Raw genomic sequence first — 18852 nt, forward strand, 5'->3', positions numbered from 1 at the left:
ACTATGGATTTTCAGGGCTATATATAATATTGCACAACAAATGAGAGATAATTGTATGTATGTAGGCTTGAAGGCTGGTCTGCATACATGAATCCTACAAGGTAAAGACAAATCTAAGAAAAGGAAACTGGAAGAAGTAGAACTCAAATTGTAAAAAATGTCTCAAAGCTTCTGAATTTGTTCACTGGTGAATTAACAAACAAAGTCCAGACCTCAACTCCTTCCAGGCTGGAAAACAATCCACACACCAACTGACTCTACCATAACAAATGCAAACCTTTAGGGAAAAAACGAGTGAAGCTTGAAAAAGAAATCAATATTTTCACAAATATAGGCTTATGAGATTACAGGCGACATGTACTTTTAACTGTAATCAATCTACTAAAGTGTGAGAGTTTGTAGGCAGGATACAATCTTTTGTTTTCTACTTCCATTTTATTTGGTTTCATATAAAACGTCAGATGAAAAAAAAAACAGTTAAAGGTTAAAAGTAAACACCATGCTGGGATTTATCTTAAGAACACCAAGATCAGAGACTCGGTTTAACTAAAAGCTGCTTTACAAAAAAGCAAATGTGAATTCTGTTTAACCAGAGGGATTTCTTCTAGATGGTGCATCACTCCACACTAAGGCATGGCTGTATTGCTCATTACAGTGGCAAACAGTGCAGATATCTCATGGTGAACATCTAAGTTAATGGGCCACAATAAGGACACCACTGTTTTCATTTATTGGCTCGGTTTTCTAATGGCCTAGTTGGCTCTCTTTCCCATCGTCTCAAAGGAGTCATCTAGGTCTCCTTAAGACATCTAATATTCTCAGCACACTCTTTCCTCCTGGCTCATGTCATCCTCCATCCATTCTTTTAGCCCCCATCTTCCTATTCCCTCACCCCACATCCCTGACAGCTACAGGCTGGCTGTGGTAGCCCAGGGCCTTTTGTTGTGCCTTTAGTTTCATTAGTGTTCCCCAGATGCTTAGCTGCTTACAAAATTATGAAGGGCCAAAGCCAAGCGCCTCCAGATGGGACCCATCTATATTCAGATGAGCCGTTTCCTCACACTATGAACAATCCCACCTCGATGGCCTACTCTGTCGTCAACAAACTTGCTGACAAACACAAATATGAGCGAGTACCAACAGATGACCGCAGTCACAGAGAAGCCATGTGCTCATGTTTATGGCACACCCAGGGTCACACATGCTCATCCAGAGCTGTGTGTGTGGGACCAAAGCAAAAGAACAAAACCTGAAGCCACCACAGCACTGTCATGTGATCAAGCACATAGTTTAGGTTTTGAGACATCAACATCATCCTGTAGGAGTGACTGTTGGTCCACGGGTTCTCCATGGTCCTAAAAGGATGAACATGGTCGGGAGCATCCATGAAGAACGATGTCATGGGATCAGGTTCTAAGGGATCTGAATTCTTTGAGAAAAATATCTCCCTTATCAATAATTAAAAGCTTTAGCCAGTGATATAGGGCTAAACAAAGCTTTGGTTTTACGCTGTTAAACTCCATAATACAAACGATGTATGATCCTTTCTTTAGAAATCCATCTAGACTAAGAAGGTTGCTGTATTGACAAAAGTGAGTGAGTGTCATAGAGGAGACAATAAAGCAACATTTTTAACAGGTAGAATTTCTCTACAATTGCTCAATCAAAGGGAGGGAACATTTTGGTTCTACCTCTCACAGATTTTGTTCTGCTAAAGAACCTTGAAATCTTGACTTTGCAAAATAGTTCATTAGAGTTGCTCAAACCACAATCACATCTATTACATACAGGCCAGCAGCAGACTCGACTTCCTGAGGAAACTCAGGTCCTTCAACGTGTGCAGCAGGATGCTCGGGATGTCCTACCAGTCTAATGTGGCCAGCACTCTGTTCTTCTCGGTGGGCTGCTGGGGGGTCAGCATAGCTGCCAGGGACACAAAGAGGCTGAACAAACTGATTAGAAGAGCTGGCTCTGTAATTGGGTGCAAAACGGACACCTTGAAAGCTGTGATGGAGAGGACTTTGAATAAGCTGGTATCCATCATGGATCATCCTGAGCGTCCTCTCCATCCTGTAATGGACGGTCACCAAAGCGCCTTTTCCAAGAGGCTGAGGCAGCTTCACTGTCACACCAACCGCTACTGGAGATCATACCTACCTCACTCCATTGGACTTTATAACTCTTTTGCCACAGATAAACTGACTTGATGCGTGTGTTTCTAAAGGCTGCATCTGACTGATTGCTTCCCTGATTGTCACACATTGTTTGTTTGTTCGTGTCTTATTCAGCCTGTATACAGTCGCTGCAACAACCCAATTTCCCAAGCTGGGATCAATACAGTATCGTTATCTTATCTTTCATTGCTCTTGTATAAGAACCTGTGTGAGACCTTTAGTTTTTGTTGTTTTGCGAAGATGAAAAGAAAAAAAGGCAGTGAAGTTGAATCATGACGGGGTTTTGTAAAATAACGTTTCTTAAAGTGTGGGTGACATGGCCTATTTTAATAAGCCAAAATATAGTAAATAGTTTCTATTTCATGTTGCGATTGTTTTTAATATTTTTCGAAAAAGAATAAATAGCGAAAAACGCAATATAAACAACGAGGACGGCCGCCGGCTTCACGCATTCCGCCGAATTCGCGCCGCCCTGTTTGTGACGTAACGAAAGGAAGACAAGGCAGACAACATGGCTAGCACCGATAGCGAAGCACAGAGTGATGCTACCGTCTCTATTAGCGATTTATCATCAGATGAACAGAAAGATGAAGAGGAAAGTTGCGGAGATTATCATGATGATGAGTCACTTTTGCAACCGTATCGATTCGAACCCTTTTGCGAAAGTGAGGAGGATATAGCAGAAAGTAGTAGGTCTAGTGATCATGCCGATCATGACGATAGCCAGCATGAAGATTCGGCTAGACTCCAGTAAGTCTAAAAAATGTATAAAATTAAATTACTCCACTTACCCTAAAATATACTCAAAATGTCCCCTTTTGGCCTAATCTAAACAAAGGTAAACACTGGTTTTCAACCCAATTTACAAAATAAATGTCACAAAATAAAAGTTTCCCAGATGGTACTACTCTTTAGTTAACAAAGTCACTGTATACCATTAACAACTGTGGAACATTAACAGTTTTACCCGTTTGAACCCGTTTGAAACCTTTTCTCGTGCGCGCGCGCGCGCTCACACACACACAGTTCAGTTTACTCACGGTACCGGCACCTCAAAAGCAAAAGAAAAAAAACGTTGCAGGCCTGTTGCTTCTCTTGCAAAACATTGAGTGCGTTGAAATACTCCAGTTGGATCCAAGGACAACAGAAAACACGACTACTTCGCCTCAATGTGATCCATCGTGATGCACACTAGCTTAGCAGCCTCCGCTCCCGACTCCAGCGCCGTCCTCTCCGACCCAGAAAACGGCTCGCTCGCTTCCAGCTCACCCGCCTTTCCTCGACTCAGAAGCCAAGATCCTCCTCCCAACTCTCCGTTCAAAATTCTTCGTTTGTGTCCCGGTTTTTGTCCCTTCGAAAACGCAGACTTCTCTCCTGCAGATCTGGAGGGAAAAATCCTTCGCCGTCCACCTTCTTGAACTTTCCCCTTTTCAGCAGCGTTTCTTGTTTGGGAATTTTATACACAGATACACTTTCAGTAGATGTATTGCTACATCCAGCTGCCACACAACGACTTGGCATGTTGATGATTAACAGATTTAAACACGAGAGAAACGAAGACTACCGGTTTTGTTTACATGCTGTCCGAAGCGGAACTGCGAAAATCAACGCCTTTCATGACGTCACAGGTCATATTGGGTTCACTTCCAGCCTGCGCTCTAGCGGCAGATCCAAATCTCTGATTCCTTCGAAAGATGTCTATTATTCATATGCTTCGGATTTTTTTCGACGCGAACTATTGGTATCAATAGAATCAGCGTTTAAAGGGCTTTTTTATTTGACAAAGTTGTTCAAAGCATGGCATCCACACTTTAAATGTTTGTATGAAAGTGAGGTCCGGCCGTGTTTAAAGCAGCTGCAGCTCACAATACAGTAATCAGGAAGCCGTTGGCTCCACAAAAGGAAAAAAAAGCTGCAACGCTTCACTCAGTTCATTATGAGATGACACAATCAATTTGCACTTTTGCTTACTGCAATCTACCAGATCGCCTTTGACAAAAGCATTTAGATTGGAGCGCTTTCAGGGCGGGCTGCGCTGACATGCGTACACAGCCAGTAAAAGAATAAATTAGGAATATCTTTAATTCTCCTGGAGGCAAACAACAAACAGTCCAACTGAGTCATTCTGTGTGTTGATTCAGAGAAAAGATGCCTCTTTAATAGCAATATACTCACACGTTTTCCTGAAACCGCAAACAGAAAGACCAGTTATTCGGCGCATAAAACACAAGCAAGTACGCTTAGTGTGCTGAAAGATTATTAATCTATTTGCGATATTTTGTCCCATTATTTTCCCCACATAATCCTCTTTCAGCACCTCTGGCAGCAGGCAAATGAGTTTCTGTGAACAAGGAAGCTGAATGAACAGTTGATTGCTTCGGCTGGAGATTCTCTCTCTTTCTAACTTCCTGCTTTCACATCTACCAGAGAGCCTCAGAAAAGAAGACTTTTTTTTCTCATGATACAGATTTTGGATCACTTTTCTGTGCTTTCAAAACAACTGGTCAGATTTGGAAATGCAAAGAACGCTTTACATTTGTTTAAGACTCCCTTAAAGACCCACTCCAATGAAAAACCTGTTTTTAACTCGGTCTTGTAGAATTTTTCTCAGGACATATGTAAAAAAAGGTGATTCAAATTGTGTAAAATTACGTTTCTGGTAGTTATGTACAAACTACAACCAGGAGGTAAGTTTTTGATACTAAGTTTTATACTTTTATACAATACTTCTTAAGGAGGGTCTAAGGAGGGTCCAACAGTTCAGCCCACTACACAGAGGTGAATCCCTGATGAACTCCTGCCGCTCTGAAGAAACTATGTCCTGAAAGAAATACTTTTTAGAAAAAATGTGGATAAAACGACATCATCGTAATCAAGATACAGCTGGTAACGCTTTCTACAATGAATGATTGGAGTGGGACTTGAACCACTGAACTGTATATAAGGCAATTCTTCTTTTCCCACATTTCATCAGCTTTATAGATCAGTCTACTTCATTTTGGCGTCCATGTCAGCGACAGGGAATTATGTGTGTGCATCTCCCTTTAATACTTCTATACCGCCTTTTTATTAAAAAAAAAAAAATCTTGTTTATTTCCCTTATCGTTGAAAATGTTGACAGACAAACCAAACACTGCATGCATTTTGTTTTTAATCCAAGTCTCTCTTATGAAAACCTCCAGATTGTCAATGATTGATATAGTTCACGGTCCAAAATGTATCTGGGAACACGGAGACAAGACCAAACGCACCCTCTGTTTTAAATTATCTAACAGATAGAGAAGCCTGGGGCACAATATAAGTTTAATATATATTTATACCGTAGAAGATTGCAGTAAATCTTTGAAAGGGAAACGCTGAAAGCTCCCTTGCGTCTCTCAGGATGATCGTGGATGTGTGAAGCCAAGGTGTGGTCTTTGAGCTGTGCATTCAGTTTGAACACATCTGTATCTGTGGATCAAATTCATTAATATTCTAAAACACTGGGGAAAAATCTTTTTTTTATGTATATATAGATGTAAAGCGTAGAACCTTACATATTAGGATTTATAACTATGTCTAGAGGCTGTCATATACATAAATCAAGGCCATTGGCTTTTATACTTCCTCTGCCTATCCTTAGTTTGTGAGTACATACTGTGTGTGACTAGTCAGGGGAAAGGGTGCTCAGGTTTAGGATGGAGGCTACAAGTGTTCTCTAACAGCAAACTGGGGGACGCTTGTTAAAGAGTCTGTTTAGAAATCAGTCGTTAGTTTCAATTTTATTGCTTAAATTACCCGAGCCGCTCCTTGTCCTGTTTGCCCTTAATTAACAAGCCTTCAATTCCCCTATTAATTAGCACAAGCTATTAGCAATCTTACATCACTCTTCATTTGTCGACAATTAAAAATGGCTATTATTAAAAGACATGGCACGTGCTTAATTGTGCAAGCAGCAGGCAGGGGGGGGGGGGGGGGGGTGTTCAGGAAGCCGCTGAACATTCTTATTAGGAGTCAGCTACGTCTGCTGGAACCATCATAAAGCCTTTAGGTCCTGTCCATCTTTAGTCTGACGCCTGACACGGTCCTCCAGAGAGGAATCACCCGCCTCCACCATCCAGGCGCTGCCAGTTCTCCACTCTAACAAATGTTTTAGTGCAGCAGCTTTAGGTGACACAGTTAAGCAGAGAAACACTATTCCAGTGTGCATTTGACGTTCATGTGATTTAGTTTGATAATTGACAACATTATTATGCTTTGGAAAGGACAAAATATTCTGCTGACAGTCAGAAACGCTTTTCTCAAACATCTTGATTAAACTCTTGAAACTCCTTTTAAAAAGTCCATCGCATGCTAACTAAATTTTCAGCGGGGATTGAGGCAAACAATGCTGTTGCCCCTTTTGTGGCCCACTTGACTAATTACAGCCCAACATTTCCTGATACCAGGTGTTTGTGAAGTAATTCAGAAGAAACGCGGCGAGTTGTTTCAGCTCAGAGGGAGGGGAACAAATGCTGCTGAGTTCTAATCAAAAACACACTTATTTTGACTATTAGATCATTTTGGAAATTATAGCAAAATATTTAATACTTTTGCCAGCATTTGATACAAAAGCTTCCCCTAAATCACAAACAAAACAGACTCCTGCCACAATCACACACCCGGGGGGGTACGGGGGGGACTACAGGTTGCTGCAGGTTTCTGGGTTGCCCGGGACCGTGGAGGGTCATAGAGAGGAGTGGACGCATTGTATGACACACGCCCCTAGTTGTCAGTAAGGCCTGAGTCACAACTGTCCTTACGGGTGGAGACGGGCCGTCTGCGGGTGATGGGCAAATCAAATCAAATCAAACTTTATTTATAAAAAAGCGCTTCTCATACATTGCGCAACTGGAAGCGCTTTAACATTTAGAACAAAAAAGACAAAAAACACAACATTACAATAAAAAACCCAAGCCACTCTTCACCCTTCCCACTCCCCTCCATTAAAACGTACGACCCATGACCCCACACACAATGAATACTGATAAAAGTAACTAAGGCTAGGGCTACAGTGAGTTAGACAAAGGAGAAAAGGCAGTAAAAAATGCAGAGATGCCCCGCGTTGTTCCTTCACCCTATGTCTTACCTTTCCTGAACTCCCACCCACTGCCAGAACTGAACAGGTGGCAACAGAAACAAGGACACGGCGCCTCTGATTGACAGAACAATTACGGGAAACGTGCAGTCCGACGGCGAAGCAGACACCTCCGAATAGAATTTCCCTTTGCAGTTGCATCGTGTTCTTAGAACACAGATTTTAGGGGGAAAAGCAAAATCTTCCCGACTGCGACCGTCTGTCAGAAAGCCGCTGTGCACATTTCTGAACAAGCTGTATTTGTGGGAGACCGCAAGAGAAAAAGAAAAAGTTGCTTCCCCTTCATCAAGGTCAGCTGCTTCTGACTTTAGTAGCAACATTTAGCAACCAGCTTCCTTCAACTCTGACTCCGTTCTGTTGCTCACAAGAAGCCGAAGCTATTTTTATCCAATGCCAACCAACTGAGTAAGACGTGGAAAGTTAATGAAAGTCGACATTACTGATCACAACAATTCCTTCATATTAAGCGTTGCCAGAGGAAGTGCTTATAGTTTGCAGCACTAAATGGGAATTCACTTCAGAAAAATACGCATTTGAGTCATTTGTGCATGCGTGATCTACAGAAATCAGACATGTTTCTTGCGTGTGTTCGTCATTCATTGATGTGCGCAGATGTCCGTCGAGGGTTTCGGCCGACTGGTCTTTACAGGATTTCGGTTTTGAGCTGTTCAAAATATTTGGTTGGTTGTGAATTACACAGTTTATACGTATTTTACGTAGTTTTTACCTCATTTTGATGTAAATTTTCACAATTGTGCGTGATTTTTGTCAGACGCAAACACAAATTTGTGTATTTCCACGACCATTCCATGTATGTCTAACAGACTTTTCATGCATGAACCATCACCATGTGTAACTTTTTTATCACACATTCGTCACACGTCACGTTAAATTCACGTAATTGATGTACAAACCACTAATGAATTGCATATAAACAGTGCGATAATCATGCAGGGTTCATGTTCTGTGTTGATTTTCGTGTTCTTTGCGTGTTCTTCTGTATTTCATTTCTCACATTTCTCCACATATATTCACATATGACCAACTTGCAACCGTGTCATGTGCAGAATGAATGCAGTGGCTGTGTGAAACGTCCTTCAAATCATGGAAAACACTGATTTACTTTTAATAGATTTTGTAGTTTTTGAAAAAATATGTTTCAATGATTTTTTTAAATAGTATCTTTAGAATTATATTATTCGAACTTCCAAGTTTTCTCAGTAAATTACTAAATTAGGAATTGTAAATGTTCTCTTATTGTATTGGCGCATATAATGCTTGAAATATGGGGAGCTGTTTTTATACCCAAACAAAAATGGTTTTGGAATGAAAATGAGAATTCTGAATCTGCATTTCTTCCGATACCTGATAAGGACGGGCAGTGTTAGCTGATTGTACATGGCAGCTCTGGCACTCTCTCCTCCTGCCTCCGTCCACCCCACATTCTGCAAGAGGCATCTGCTTGTTGAAGCAGTCTGTCCCATGTAGCTGTTCAGGCCGTTACCCCCCCACCATGGCATCCTTGCCTCCAACAGCTGCATTACACCACGCTCGCTGACTTTCTAATTAGCTTATCACAGAAAATAAGGATGCTGAGCAATTCTTTGCTCTAGCAGTCTGACAAGAAGCAGACTGCAACGAGTGTGGCTGGCACCTGCTGTCACCACAAGGACTGTTATCTTCCACAGTCCAACACATTTTTCTCCAGTTTTTTATTCTGTTATTCAAAAACTATGAGTTCTTATGACTTAATATCCCAAGTTCTTTTGAAAATCGCAAACTGGCATCCTTGTTCCTACTGGACTCTTCACATATTCTTGTGACATTTTTCTGATGATGGAGGACATAAATAAAGTCAATTAAGCTCGAGATTGCATTTCTGAGAATTTCTTTGTTGTTGGGAATAGGGAGCAAATGAAAAATCACAGTTCAAAAAAGGGCCTATTTGTGATGAAGGAAAAAGACCCTGGGTGGGTCACAAGCTCCCTACTTCCAACTTAAAGACGACTAGATCCAATTACGTCTTCGTTTTCCTCGTCTCAGCTGGAATCTGGCTCTAATATTGCTTCCCATTATTGTTGCACCACCAATGTTGGGTTGGGGGTGTAGGGGGCTGTAAACTAGCAGAGAGTGTGCAAACAGAGAGCTCTCAGCAACAGATAGGGAAAGTTGGGGAGGAATCGCTAAGTCCCAACGTTCCCCCCCACGACTGATTTATTTATTTTTTTCTTCACTCGTGAGGCAAAATTTTGGATGAACTCCTGCCGCTCTGCAGAAACGATGTCCTAGAAAATGACACGGGTTTTTGGATTTTGTTGAAAAAAACATAATTATAATGAAAAGACCACTGGGAACCCTTTGAAAATCAATCAGAAGCTGATCGGAGTGGGACTTTAACACCCACGTCACAATTTAACTTAAACAACAAAAACGTATTCCAGAGCAATGTTTGAAGCGTAATAAATCCAGACTCTTTCTAGTTCTAGTGTCTTTCGGCCACAATTCTGTTTTTACTGCGATCTGCCTGCCCCCACTCGGAGGAGCGCAGCTTTTCTGAGGCAAGATGCACCCTGCAGCCTCCGGCAACAAGCTGCTGACGCCCCAGGACACGAGGTGCCTGCACGGACAGATAAAGGCTTCAACTCCAGACCTAAAACCCACGAATCCTTTGATAAATACAGATATGGTTTGGTGGGCGGTGGGGTGCAATCTTCTGCTGCTCACTTTCCCTGGTTTTCCCCTCCCTGTGTTCCTGTCTCAGTAATCTCTGCCTCAGACTTTCTGGTTTTTTTCCCTCCTTCAGCCAATCTGTCTGTTTCTGTGTTTCTTCCTTCCTCCGTCTCATCTTGCTTTCTTCATCTTGCCCTGTGCGAGTCGGGACCAGACAGGCCGGGCTCTCCTCTTTGCTTTTTGATTTTTTTTTCCATGTCTGTAACTGTCAAACAGAAGATTGCAGCTTTAGGAGTTTCCCTGCTCGGTTGTGCTCATGGAGACGGAAGGAGGAGGTGCTGAAAGCAACCTGATCACTTTGTGTGGACAAAACCAATTCATCAGTCTTTCAATTTTTGAGTTGTTGAAGCATCACTGAAAATAAAATAAAAATTAAAAAAAAGGAATAAATGAAAATGAGAAAGTAAGTATAAACATGATCATTTCCATTTTATCAATAAACAAATACACAAAAATACAGCTCTTTAAATACACAACTAATTTATGTAATAGTTTCTGGCCTCAGACCTCTAGAAACCTTCCAAAACTGTGAAGCGCAATCGATGGCTTTTGTTTAACTTTTAGTTAGGCAGCTTTGATTACAGGTTCGATTCCCTCCTTTCCCACTGGACTGTCTGAAGAGAAGCTGAACTCTACTTTGCTCTCAAAGGCTTTGTTAGTACTACTAAAAGCCTGCTTCTATGTAAATGTGTGACAGGAGTGTGATTTCTGGGCCCTAAAATAAAACATACATTGTTGAAGGTCTTTGCACTCATCTCATAAAAGAGCACTTCGATTTTAAGCAAAAAAACGTTTCTGTGCTTTGTGTCAGACTTGACTGATACTTCCTAGAATTCCAAAACATGTTCAGTTCTTCTACAATTTTATCGATAAAAAAGGTGGTAAAGTAGTGTGTGAATGTGGAAAACCTCTGGGTCTCTTTTTCAGAAGGTGTTTCTAATGCAGCAGCAGAAACAATGTGTGGCTGCAGCGTCAGCAGGACTCTGATGAATGGAATAAAAGTGTAAAAACCTCAAAGCTTCCCAACATTGAAAACAGTGTTAAGGAGGCAAAGGCAGTCTGGCCTAAATAATAATCCTCCAATACTTCAACAGCTAATTATTATGAGAGCAAAAATGTCCCGTATACTTAGGAATAAAATGTTACGGTATACATTTTTAGTTTGGACATTCAAGGTTATGTGAATTTCAATGTCTATTTTCTATGGAAGGATCCTTTTCTTCTTCAATTTAAGGTAAATTCTAGTTCATTGAATACTATAAAGCAGGAAAAAACAGGAAAACATTGGTTGAATGCTCTAAAGTATTCAACCATTGTTTTCCTGTTTCTCTTTCTTCATTCTAGTATCTTCCACCATATTTTGCCACTTAAATGCTCCTACTATTGTTCAGCTCTTTCAGCTTTTTCCAGCTATGACTTTTGGTTCTTCAAATCCTTGAACTTTTCCAGATATTCCAGGATTTCTGCCTCCATTGAAATCCATGGGGAATCCTTGGTGCAGAAGCTCGCTGGTTTGATACCTGGCTCTGGCATTTTTCATAAACATATCTTTTTTGTTATTGTGCTGTTTTGACTTTATTAACTTTGATCATTTATTTATTTTTGCCAATTATTACCCTTTAAGTTTCATTTTCATTCAGTAATATATCATCAACCCTGCAGTTTTTTTCTGGAAATGCAGCTCCTAGATTTGTTTGCCTTTTCATTAAGCAAAACTTATATTCTTGGCGTTTCTGTCTCAGGATTTTCCTGTGAAATACTTGTAAACAGCAGGCTACAACTTCACAAGCACACAGCACTGAAAGCTGCAAACATAATAAAGAGAACATGTTGACGTGCAGCATGTTGGCCAATTCCATATTGCAGACAGCAGCTCATCTTTCCTGTCTACCCACTGTGTAATGTCCATTTTCTCCACCTATTATCCTGCAGCCGGCGTGCTACAGCACGGTCGGTGCAGATGCTAAGCTAGCAGATGCCGGTTTCTTGGGGTGGCAGATGCCAGGCGTTTCCGCCTGTGCCCTCCATCAACCAATGACAGATGTCAGGGTTTCTCTTGGACAGCAACACTTCATCACCAATCCCCTGTTCTCCGCCCCGCTGGATACACCAGCTCCCCCGGCAAACGCATTTCGCTGCGCCCTCTCCGTTCCTGCTGCCACACCTCTCCATGAACACACACACACGTCTGCATTCATCAGTCAAGTGTTATTACATCAAACCAATGGACCACATGCCAATGCATCCAGATGCATTTGCTATAAAAACGTAAAGTTTCATTTTATGTGTGTGGGTGTGGTTTTAAAACGTTAACAGGCTGCCTAAAGTCTTTGAACGTTTACATTTTTTGTGAGTAACTGCTTACATACCATTTGGGCCTGCTGGTAGACTTGACCACGGGAGACATGCCATCTCTGTACAGGCTCTTGGTCTTGGAGAAGTTGACAATGTTAAAAATGACCCTCTGAAAGAAAAACATTCCACACAAGCACTTAGTGGAAATTCTGACAACTTGCAGCAGAGGCATTTTTCAAAAACTGCAGTGAGGACACATTTCGGAGTGACAACTAAAGTAGGTAAAAGATGGCTAGCAAGCTCATAACAACACCAGTTGGAATGTACGTGTGTAGGACTGCAAAATGTAGTTGTCACTGAGGACAAAAGGCAGACAGAGGGGGTATCCACTCCTTTAAACATGTTTGTTTCCACAACAGTGTCATAACTGAGTACTTCAATTATTTTTCTATCAGACACTGGTTTGTTTTTGTTAAACAACTGAGTTGGTTGTGACGAAGGCGGAAGGTATTTTACCGGAACATGTCGGTACGTTTAACAAAAACAAAACAAAAAAGACACAATGAACTTTATTGAATCAACAGTGTCATAACATTTTGGCTTGGTGAGTTTAAAATACGTAACTAATCCATTGGCCTCTGAACCATATGTCAACATCGCCACCATCTCGGTATGCCATGTTGTATTAATTTTCAGAAAATTGGTAAGAAAAAAACAGTGAAGTGTGCTGCTTTGGGCTGTAAAAACATCTGAAAATAGGGACAAGTTTTCACTTGTACGACGAAAATGTAGGTTTTAGTTGTATTTGGTCAAGAAAAGAGTTTTTGAGAAAGTTATATGCTGATGATAGAATGCTGTAAGTGATCAAATGGTGAGATTGAACATAAAAACACGTTTTGAAGAGTTTGACTTATTGTAAATAACAAAAAAATTCATGAAAAATGTAAGCTGCTACTTAGATAAAGCCTTAGTCGCATGCACACGTTGACCGTTGCATGCACACGTTGACGCACAAATGCTGCGGGTTTCCGGGTCATCACGGCCGGTGGAGGGCCGTAGAGAGGACCGACTGCATCATAAGGGGAGCACAGGTATGTCTTAAAATTCCTTTGAGGCTCACATGGCCACCATAAAAATCGTAAAGTACCGTATTTCACAACCATAGGGCGCACTGGGTTGTAGGTCGCAGTTTCAGTTATAGATGCTTTTTCTGTGTTTTAACACATATGGCGGGTTTTAAGGCGCTGGCACGTTAACACATACCGGTAAAACATGCATGCTAGTGTGTGTTTTAAAAAAGGCAGCAGGAGCAAAACTGAGTTGGTTGTGATTTTTTTTGTATTTTTTCAGTCATCAATCAGCATCCAAAAATCCACCAAAGTCCTCTTGTTCTGTATCAGCTGGGCTAAATTTCTATCAAACACACCTGGTTCCCTTTCGTCATCGTGAGAGTCCGTCTTGTTGTCGTGCGTTCCTCATGAATGAGGCTTTTGCGAAAGCTCGAAGAAAAGTGCAAGCAGACATGTTAGCCCAAGCTTCTGCAACCCATTCACAGTCTGTGGTGTAACTCGCCCGGCGCCGCCTCCCAGTCTTAGTACAAGTGTGTTTGCCATCCGTCATCCATCACTCACACGCCGTTCGCGCCCGTACTTTGAATGCGTCTTCTTGACTTGTCGGAATTCGTTCTCCAGTTTCCTCCACTTGCGAACCATGGATTCCTTAATCTTGAATTCTCTTGCAGCTGCTTGATTTCCATGTTGCTTTTTAAACAATGCTTCATAAGCGTGTCTCTTTGTATTTTCATGGTTGCCAAAGCGATGTTCTGCATAATGCACATACCTGCACTTTAGTACTATTAGGGGGGGTGTCTTCTTTCACGTCCTCACTTCCCTCCTTACCGAAGTCACACAACAACACATTAGCGGCACCGCACCACAGGGCGCTCCGTACATTTTGGAGAAAATTCACGACTGTTAAGTGCGCCTTATGGAAAATACGATACCCATAAGTTACATGCACTTATGACGTATGGGTGATGCTGTTGTAGGGAGTCCTTACGCCACACAGTAGTAAGGTTAAAGAACTGGCCCTTGAAACACTTTGCGCAAATGTTGTATGCATGGGGTGTGCAGGTGATACAGTGAGTGCCCAAACATAACACAAACTTAAGCGTTGTATAGTGTCCAATACGACCTGGCACCCGAAGCATGTCCATTGAAAAATATGCATGAACATTTTTGCCTGCTAAGTGGTCTATACCCTGGAAATGTCATGAAGGCCACCTGCGTGTCCCGTCCAGGTTTTATCATGTTTTTACTCGCAGACGGCCTATTCTTTTGGAACTTTCGTTTTCCGTTATTTCACACATAAAAGTAAAAAAAAAAGACAAAGAAAAACAAGTGGAACTATTTTTAAAGGATAAAAAAAGTGGGGAGAGGTTGTGACTACTGCCATAATTCCACCTAACAACAAACAAAATCATGGCATATAATGGTCACACCTGCAAAATGTGAGACTTTAATGTCCTGCATATGATCCCATGTTGTGGTTACAGAGTTTCTGATAAAAGGCAGCGGCTCAGAGGAGTGCCAGCCTCTAATCTGGGAGGACATTATGGTCGTCCCCACGGGGATGCCGCCTGGCCAAAAACATTAAGCTTAGCCTGAAGCGCAGACTACAGCCGCGGCGTTTGGCTTCCATCCTCCTCCAGTCAAACGCTTTCTATAGCTGGAATATTCTCTCAATGTCCCATCTGCTAAATGATAAGGATCGGACAGAAAATGTGCAGGAGGAAATACTTTTTTTTATACATAAGTCAAATAAATGACAATGGTAATGTTGCAGCAGGTTAAATGAATCCTATTGATGGGGCATATCAAATTACCAACCAAGTCCAGGTGGTGGAAGTTAACTGGGTGCTACTGAAATCCTATTACAGACTCCCTACCCTCTTCCCCCTCCTTTCCCTTTTTCCCTCTGCCTCCCCCTCATCCATTTTTGCCTTTTTCTCCCGCCTAGCATCAGAGGAATGGGGATTGCGGATTGTGGCAGGCTGATTCAGACTTAGGTAAAATGACATCTAACTGATGTTGAGACTGGCAGCAGGCTCCTGTAGCAGGGAGATAAGACCATTGCTGCTGGCATTTCAATTACACTTTACTGCCCCGCACATCTGTTGCGAGAGCTACTTTTCAGCTTTTTCCCCCCTCAGGCAAATACAGCCTTACTCTGACTCCACTGCCTTTCTTTGACTGCTCACCCTCTCTCCTCATTCTTCATCCACAACAAATTCAAATTGTCTTCCTCCTTAGATTCACTCTACCCACTGTTTGTAATCTATTTGTTCGGCCTGTTTACCTCTGCGGGAGCAAAAACTTGACCGACATTCAGCAATAAGACAGAATGAGAGTATTAAAGGAATTAAAACCAAACACAGCCATCATAAAATTAGTCTCTATGCAGATGACATATTACTGTTTTTAAGTAATATACATTCTGTAAATGAAACGGCAACAATCATTAATGAATTCTCTTCTATATCAGACTATTCCATTAATTGGAATAAATCTGTTTTATTACCACTGAACAGTAATGCGGAGCAAGGACTCACAATACCAGTTAAATCAGGCAATATAAAATATCTAGGTATTTATTTTTCCCCCAAAATATCAGAACTGGTGCTGCTAAACTACACCCCATTACTGAAAAACATACAGGACGACCTAACACGCTGGACCAACCTGCCTTTGTCCCTTATGGGCAAGGTAGCCACGGTTAAAATGAAAATCTTACCCAAAGTTAATTATCTCTTCTCAATGATTCCCACACAACCGCCATTAAAATGGTTCAAAACATTAGACTCATCCATATCAAGCTTTCTATGGAACAATAAACCTGCAAGAATTAGTCTAAAAACTTTAAAATCTGCAAAAAGCTGTGGAGGATTAGAATTACCTAACTTCCACAATTACTTTCTTGCAAATAGATTACAATACATCTTAAAATGGTTAAAAAATAATCCAGAAACCAACTCATGGTTAGACTTGGAACAGGCGTTATGTGGAAAGATCAACCTGTCAGATCTTCCATTTATTAGTCAAATAGTTAAAAAACAGGATTGTTTCAAAAGTATTAATATAAATGCCACTTTAACAGCCTGGTGGGAATTTCTCAAAATATCAAAATCATCAATTCAACCGTGCAAAATGACACCCATCTGGAACAACCCAGACATCCTCATAAACAAAAAAATTATCCACTTCCCAGCTTGGCAAGCAGGGGGCATAAAACAACTAGAGCACATAATTATTGATAGAAGATTCATAACTCCCCAGGAACTTCAAGACAAACATGGAATATATAACTTCTTGGAATATCAGCAACTTAAATCAATTATTACTAAAAAGTTTAAATACAGAGACAACGATTTAAAGCTACCAGATGTAGTTACCACTCTGATCAATTTCTCAATGAATAAAACTCTCTCCAAAATATACAAACTTTTATGTAATTTAGATAACAATATTTCACTTCCGACAACAAAATGGGATGCGGATTTGAGCATCAGCACAGATGAAAGTTTTTGGTCAGAACTTTGTCTAAACACCTTCAAAATGACAAAAAATCCAAATCTGCAGCTAATCCATTTCAAAACTCTTCACAGAATTTACTACACTGGACAGAGGATGTTCAAGATGGGTCTCAGTAACTCAGACATTTGTCAGCACTGTGACAGTAATCTACCCGACAATTACATGCATGCACTTTGGTTCTGCACGCCTGTCCAGGCTCTCTGGCAGCAGGTATGTGCCGATCTATCAGTCTGGCTTAAGGTTTCAATCACAGCTTCACCGTCACTTTGTGTGCTTGGTGACATGAGTGCCATCGATGTAGAAGGAGGATTAGGCTCTATCATTTTCATAACTCTTTGCATTGCTAAAAAAACTATTTTAATAAATTGGAAAAGCAAAAAAAAATATAAATATAAGTCAACACAGAAATCTGCTGCTTGATCATATCAGCTTGGAAAAAATGTCAGCCCAAAGTTCAAGTAACTTTGAAAGAATTCGGTCTCTCTGGTCTCCCATAGCTAACTCCGTGACTTAGGGGGTGGGGGGGGCATGGTCGTCGCTGCTCCTTGCCCTTCTGCCGTGGGCCGGGGTGGGGGTCGGGGCCTCCGGTGCCTGGCCGGGGGTGGTGGGGGCTCCGTTGGTCGGGGGGTCGGGTCCGGCGCCTGGGTGGGGCGGCCTGGGGCGCTGCGTGGTCCTCTGGGCTTGGGTGTGGGGGTGCGTGGTGGGGGGGGTGGGGTGGTGGTCTGGCTTGGCTTGGGGGGGTGGTCCCTTTGCCTGTGCTGGGGGGGGTTGGCGGGGGGCGCTGCTCGGGGGGGGGGGCCCAGCGGCGCTGGATGGGCTTCCCGTCTACACCTGGGGCTGGGATCGGCCCTTCCCTGGCTCTGGGGCGGGACGGGACAACCCTCTTGGGGCCCCCGGTCGCTCTGGGTGTCATCCGCTTCGGCTGCGGGGTCTGGGGGTGGGGTGGGGTGGGGGTCTTGTCGGCCCTGTCCTGTGGGGGGGCATTCTGGGGGAGGGGGGGGGCCACTATTGGTACGGGGCAGGGGGGGTTGACGGGTCGGGGTCTCCGCTGAGGCCATCGGCGGTTTCCCCGGCCGGTTGGCTGCCTCGGTCCCGTCGAGGCCTGACCAGAGCTCTTCTAGGGCCGGCGTTTGGGGGTGGGGGCCTGGGCTTGCTCCGGGGGGGGGCGGCGCTTTCTGGCTCCCCTCTCTCTGTGTGGGGGTGGTGGTGCTGGGCCTGGGGTGTCTGCGCCTCTGGGGGTGGGGCCCCGGGGCTGGGTGGGCCTGGCCCCCTTGCTGGGGGGGGGGGCGGGGGACGGCTGTTTGACCACCGGGGGACAGTCTATCATCTGTCCCCAACTTACCCCCTTCCTCATATAACCTCATAATAGGGTGAGGGGGTGGGGGGCTTAGCCTGCGATGAGCCTTGGGGGGGGGGGTTTACTAGGCAGTGACCCCCCTCCTGTGGTTGCCGTATGGAGTGGGCCCCCCCTCTTTCGGTTTTATTTGCACCTTAGACATGTAGGGCCCTTGGTAGGGGGGGTGCTTGGACATCACTGCCAGCAAGCAGCGGATGTCCTCCTAGCACCCTACCCGCCAATTTTAACCGCACCTTAGACATTTAGGGCCCCTTGGTGGGGAGGGTGAGGGGACGTCACTGTGAGTAATCAGGAGACGTCCCCTTAGTGCCCTACCCGCCAATTTTAACCGCACCCCCCTTAGTACACACACCCCTCCCCCCTCAATATATACATCCCAACATAAACACACACACATGCACACACACACTCTCTCAAACACACATACACGCACACACATTTTGCAAGGAAGGTGGGACCTAGGACCATCTGTCCCCTGCCTCTTCCCTGGTGGGGGGTACGGGCCCCTTTGCAACGGCGGCTGTGTCCCCGGGGTGCTGGCTTCCTGGGCCCGGCGGTGCTCTCTCCGCGCGGTGGGGGGGTTCACAT

General features: G+C 43.2%; 1 protein-coding gene across 3 annotated transcripts in view; it reads right to left on the minus strand.

The window, feature by feature from the left end:
• Positions 1–18852, minus strand: part of agbl4 (AGBL carboxypeptidase 4) — a 426145-nt gene that overhangs the window by 268610 nt on the left and 138683 nt on the right. For 2 of the 3 annotated variants that reach the window (XM_078946347.1, XM_078946348.1), the window contains exon 4: positions 12390–12484. The exons of the other annotated variant lie outside the window; for it this stretch is intronic. In XM_078946347.1, the coding sequence (XP_078802473.1) occupies positions 12390–12484 (95 nt within the window). The remainder of the gene's footprint in view (positions 1–12389; positions 12485–18852) is intronic. 3 annotated transcript variants of the gene reach the window in all.

This window comes from Oryzias latipes, chromosome 4 (genome assembly GCF_053564925.1).
Source record: "Oryzias latipes strain Hd-rR chromosome 4, Olatipes_Hd-rR_3.1".
NCBI lineage: Eukaryota > Metazoa > Chordata > Actinopteri > Beloniformes > Adrianichthyidae > Oryzias > Oryzias latipes.